At 45.7% G+C, this 6,000-nt stretch overlaps 1 protein-coding gene across 2 annotated transcripts in view; it reads right to left on the bottom strand.

Annotated features, from left to right (window-relative positions):
* PTCHD1 (patched domain containing 1) overlaps positions 1–5,091 on the bottom strand; it is a 43,870-nt gene extending 38,779 nt beyond the window's left edge. Inside the window, exon 1 of one of the 2 annotated variants that reach the window (XM_065423251.1) lies at positions 4,672–5,091. In XM_065423251.1, coding sequence (XP_065279323.1) covers positions 4,672–5,091 — 420 coding nt within the window. The remainder of the gene's footprint in view (positions 1–4,671) is intronic. The other variant, XM_065423252.1, reaches the window with a different exon arrangement.
* Between the last annotated feature and the right edge of the window lie 909 nt (positions 5,092–6,000).

A 6,000-nucleotide genomic window follows, 5' to 3' on the forward strand; every position in this document is an offset into this window, starting at 1 on the left:
ACCTCCACATATATCTAGATATTTACTTAAATATCTATCTCTCACTATGGCAGGCTATGTGAAAGAAGGGGTAAATAAACATTGCTGCTAAAAATGTGAGGTTAGTGTAGTTTCAAAAACTCAACATTTCTATATCTGTATATACACAACTATGAATATAAAATCCCTTTTTGCTATAAGGCATGTTAGGGTTCATTACTCTTTTACCTTAACTTTAAACCACTTTAAATTTAACAAAAATACTGTATTCTTATAGTGTTTCTTATAAATATAATAATAGAGATAGAGTAGAAACAAAGATTAAATTAAAATCAATGTGCAGTACAGTGGGCTCACTGTGACTAGGGTTGAGCAAAGAGGTTCAAACAAAAGACCCGAACTCCAGCTGAATCTAAATCAAACTTTTTTTTTAAAGTGCCTGACTAGTGTTTTTTGCAGATTTTGTGTGCCTTTAATTTTCCTGGTTTCCTCTGCAAGTGGAAATGCCTACTAAAATAGAAGAAGCTCTTGCAGTATTTTCAGCTTCATTTCTAGACTAAAGAGAATGGGAGAAGTTTTGCATAAGATCTCTGAACTTTTGGATGATTATTTGGACCAAATGTCCAAATAATGTTTTCTTCTTGCAGGTGTGTGTTGAGGTGCAAATGTGAAAACAGTATCTTTGGTTATATTTTTATTATATTTCTCTCTCCTCTCCACAAAATAGTGAATTTTGGAGAGAAAAAGGGTCTGGACTGACAATGCAGGATACCAGTGCCCTGTATTTAACTATTGAACAGGCACAGCATAGGCAATGGAAGTATAAAATTCCTGTGCTGCCCTACTACCATTATCTCTCTATCTCAATGTGATGTGAGAGGGACGAGACATTTCATGAATTTCACAGGCTCGTAAAGCTATTTTGTTGCTACTTTGTAATTTCTGTGCTAGTTCGGGGAGGCAACAAGCAGTGTGTTTAGAACTGGTTTGTGCGTTTGTGAAGGGAGTTAGGAGAACAGTGGATGGAGGCTTCCTCTTAAATAGGAAAAGGGTAATCAGCATTGTGTCCAAGCCAGGCTGTAATACAGGGCAAGATGGCCTGATTCTCTAGAATGCACTAGTTGAGTTGTCATCACAAAACTGCTAGTAAATGTGTAGCAGCTTCTATATTCAGCAGTACTTGGCTCTGAGGCGTGAGCACCTACACCACACTAACACTCAACATGCCCATTGGGGATGGGGGGGATGGGTCTCTAGGTTTGGCAGCATTGTCTGAACTGGTCCAGTGACAGGGTGATTCAGACTCCATTCTATTCTCCATTTCATACCTCACTTCCCAGATTGCCAACAAGGTGTCCTTCAGTGCCTATTGTGAAGATAGTTTCTCCTTCCCCTCTTCCCTGATGTGGACATCTGTCCATTGGGAACTGGACAGAGACCACCAAACCATTTTAGATAGGCCACCAAAAAGCTGTTAGATGGTAACTATTAGTACTATCAACCTTATTCTGATTCCAACCAGACGAAATGCTTCATATCATTACCAGGGTGACTGTGTGGGAGCACACTTATCCTTCTGCTAAAACCAGGGTGAAAGCTCCCCTTCTTCTCCTTTTGTGAGTGGGGGAGCACTAGCACTCCAAGGCTCTCCCCTGTCTCCTTGGCTGGTGAGATAAAGATTGATCAGCTGGGGGATCTGGAGGAGATGCAGCAGAAGCAGCTGGTGCCTGGCTGGGGAGTTTCTGTGACTCCCAGTGCTACAGCCAGTAGCTGGGGCAGCAGCAACTGATCTGAGAAGACAAGGTGTCCCATCCTGAAGTCTCCTATCTGCCTCTTCTAAAGCAGCAGTTCTCAACCTTTCCAGACTACTGTACAGGGCTGCCCAGAGGATTCAGGGGGCCTGGGGCAAAGCAATTTTGGAGGCCCCTTCCATAAAAAAAAGTTGCAATACTATAGAATACTATATTCTCGTGGGGGCCCCTGTGGGGCCCGGGGCAAATTGCCCCACTTGCCCCCCCCCCCCGGGCGGCCCTGCTACTGTAACCCTTTCAGGAGTCTGATTTGTCTTGCGTACCCCAACTTTCACCTCACTTAAAAACTAATTGCTTACAAAATTAGACATAAAAATACAAAAGTGTCACAGCACCCTATTACTGAAAAATTGTTTACTTTCTCATTTTGTCTGTATGAAATTCTAGTTTGTACTGACTTTACTAGTGTTTTTTATGTAACCTGTTGTAAAACCAGGCAAATATCTAGATGAGTTGATGTACGGAAGACATCTGTGTACCCCTAGAGGTACGCGTACCTCTGGTTGAGAAGCATTGCTCTAAAGCAAGCCCTGTCCCTAGGCTAACTTCCCTCCTCTACAGAAGGAAAGACAAACAATGCACAATGATTTGTTCAAATTCTCTCTTTGAAATGTCTTAACCTTTTAAAATGCAGGACATTATTAAACACATTTTCTATCCTGATCATGTCTATGTGGCAGCGGTTATAAAACAGGTGGGGTGAGCACTTCGCCACCACACACACTGTATGTAGTCACAGTACTTTGTTTGACTGGCTTTGGACTGCATGGAAACATGAACTCCCCTCAGATTACATTTATGCTCTTGTTCCTTTAGGTGCTCAGATATAGTGGTGATAGGTACAGCATAAAAACCTACATCTAGTTCTCATTCTCTTTCACTTGCTGCGCCCTGTCACCACAAGATGATGCAATGCCGCATGACCACATAAGAGTGAGAGCTGTGAGCTCCGCCTCCTATTTTGATCTGTTTAGACCCACTGCTCATAACCAATCTCCTTAGCCATCTACAGGGTTCTTTAGGCTGCTGTCTGTGCCTGGGTCTGCCCACAAACAGACCAATAATTAAAACAAACATATTTTGTATTTTCTGTAAAAATGTATTTTATATGCTTGATGATGTCAGATTAACAATAAGTAAATGGAGTCAAATGACAATAGCGTGGTTAATCATGATCTCAGTAAGCGAAAAATAATCATTTTGTGGGCACATTCCAGCTATAAAAAAAGAGGCAGCATTTAAAACTGACAGAACTTTCTAAATAATAGCTTTCTCCCTGATATGATAAATCTAATGCAGAAGTTTGCTTGTGGAAAGATTCAGAGTAACATTTATTTGTGTGTCACTAGTCTATTGATTAAACTACAGATCTCTAGAGATAGCACTACAGGGGAAAAATCCATTATAATTTTTAATCTGTGACTGAATGAATATGCACATCCTGGATGCAAATGCAGTTCAGAAAAACTGGAAAATGAAGGAATGAAAATTGTCTTCTCTGGAGTTTTCTTATTTACCACTGAAATGTTACTAGACTTACTGAGACGACATTCATTAAATCTACTTGCTGATTGCTGTTTGTCGATATGTCAGCAACAAAAAGGAAAAATATTAAATACTTGAGTGGATCAGTGCAATAGTACTATAGTTGAAATAAGAAAAATTAATCCACTGAAACGCATTTAGTTTAGTGAAAAGAGTGAACTCTCCCAGAACTCTGTCAGAATATATATTTTTACTTATTTTCTCATTTTAGGAAAGACACTCCCTACTGTTCACATTAACATTATCTTTTGTGTGTTTTGATGGTTTGACATTCAGCAAATAGAAAATGTTGACAGTCTTTATGCTTTCCACAGGGGAACAATGTTAACATGCAGTCCTACAGTTTAATGCTAAAAGTGTGTAGATTCTGAGAGCCACACCTTGAATATTTCCAAATGTTCCAGAGATTCTTCTTTCTTTCTGGAACTCGACCCTTTTGCGGCCCAATTTTTGCAACCATCCTACTTTCTCTCCCCCTCCCCGCCCCCCAAAACCTACTCAAAACTATTGCAGTCTAGACCAGATAGTGAAATTAAAGAAATTCGTATTTCTGACATGTTAGGCTAAATTGTACTATGAAATGTCACATTACATCATATTCCATGAAACATAAATGATATGACAAGATGCAACCTAATGTAACTTGATCCTGTACATCACAAACTGCACAATGCCTCAAATTTACAACCAGGCTGTTTTTTCTTTAAAAAAAAAAAAAAAAGGTTTGTGAGGATGAGTGGAGGAGGAAATACTACCAGTTAAAAATAATCAATTTGGTATGTAATTTGGTTCCAAGAACCATGAAGTGGAGGTTTCAAGCTATTCTGTACCCAAAAGTCACAGACAGTCCATACCTGGCAATCCATACAAACCACCCCCACCTCCCCAAGCAGTTTGCAGCTTTGTACTCAAACTTCAAAAACAGTTATTGAATTCAGAGTGAGCTTAACTCACAGGCATGACTGTAAGAATAATAAAGAGTGCTGGAAGAATTGTTTAACAAAATGCCCTGAGCTCCTTATTCACAAAAATACACACCTTTGTCTAGGTTATTTCATCCACAAATAAGGGAGATTTCTCATCTCCTTTAAAATAAGTAGTCATCCCAACTGTTGCAGGGATGTGACTTAGTAGCTGTGTTCACAAGACACACAGTGTCTATGGAAGGTAGGGCGTACCCCAACAGGCATAAATGTGTATCTGGACAGTGTCTGAGTTATTATAATACAGATTGGGAGGGTGGGGAAGGTTGGATCGAAGAAGAGGGGTGGGACGGAGTGAGAGATGAGGTGTGGAGTGCAGGAGGTGAATAACTGGGAATACAGCAGCGGTTTACCTTTAAGATCAGATCAGTATGATGTTGGTCCAGCATATTCGCCTTCCTGAAGGATGTGATGATGACCCTGCCGTACCTCCCAGGGGTCTGCAGGTCAGAGTAGAGCCGGTGTTTGGAGCGGTTCACCGGGAAAAGGCTGTTCACCAGGTTCCTCTCGATCTTGGCCAGGCTGTGTTTGGGGGCCAGGAGATACTCCACGCTCTCCTCGATCTGGTACCTGCTGAAGCTGGCGCCCAGCAAAATCGAGATCAGCACAGGTGCGGAGGCGAAGAACACCGGGTGACTGGCAATGAAGTGGCCGAGTCTGGAAAAAGACGTCCTCAGCCCCCTGTGCAAAACCTGCCGCAACATCCTAGTGCAGAGGGAGCTCAGGAGGGCGAGGTGCGATCTGAAGCTCTCCCGGAGCCGAGGCAAAACCATCGGGGGAGCCCAGGCAGACGGGAGCTGCCCCACCGGCCTGAAATACACCCGGGCAAAAAAATCCGGCCGAGCCGAGGCGCTCGGTGGGTGTGTGCGCTCGGGTGGGGGGGAGGGGGGAGGGGGGGGCTGCTAAGGCTCTTTTCCTCCCGGAACGCGGCTGTGCCCTAGAGGAGTTTCCCAGCGCCTCATTGTCTGACTTCCACCCGCCAGCCGGCTCTGGAGAGCAGACGCCCAAGGGCAGCGGGGCTGGGGCGGCGAAGGGAAGCACGGGCGAGCGCCAGAAGCCCCGAGCCCACCGCGGCTGCCGCCAGACCACAGCCGAGTTTGTCGGGGAGGCGGGGGCTGGCCGCTGATTGCCGCCTTTGCTCCAAGCCCGCGCAGGCAGCGAGGAGAGTGGAGCGCCCACTCCCCCTCATGGAGCGGCTAGGGGAGGCGTGCTCGCAACAACAACAACAACCCCCCGCACACACACCCCACACGGCACACGCCGGATCCTTTGCGGTGGGGGCCGCGGGGGGGTGTGTGTGTGTGTGCTGCGGCTGCTCGGTTGTAGATCCCCTGTGTGAGCCGGGCGGTGCTGAATGGATTTCAGGCGGCTAGTCCCCCACCCGCTGCCACACACTCCTCGCCGTCTGGTTTTAAAGCAGCGCGCTGGTCGGCAGGGAATCGCCGCTTGCGAGGGAATCACACCAGCGCCCCGTGACCCGGAGGGGCTGGAGGTGGCCACGCGTGGAGCGCAGGGCCAGTTGCCGTCCTTGCTTTCCCACCACAAGTTGTTCAGATGGCGGCCCCCACCCCCGCCCCCTTCTGCCTCCCCACCTGCCCCCGCCCAGAAAATGATCAGTCAGTCCTCAGGGCAGCCGGCGGCTTGCCGCGGTGCCTCCTCGCCCCATCTTCAGCCGCGGCTCC

This window comes from Emys orbicularis, chromosome 1 (assembly GCF_028017835.1).
Source record: "Emys orbicularis isolate rEmyOrb1 chromosome 1, rEmyOrb1.hap1, whole genome shotgun sequence".
In the NCBI taxonomy this organism is placed as follows: Eukaryota; Metazoa; Chordata; order Testudines; family Emydidae; genus Emys; species Emys orbicularis.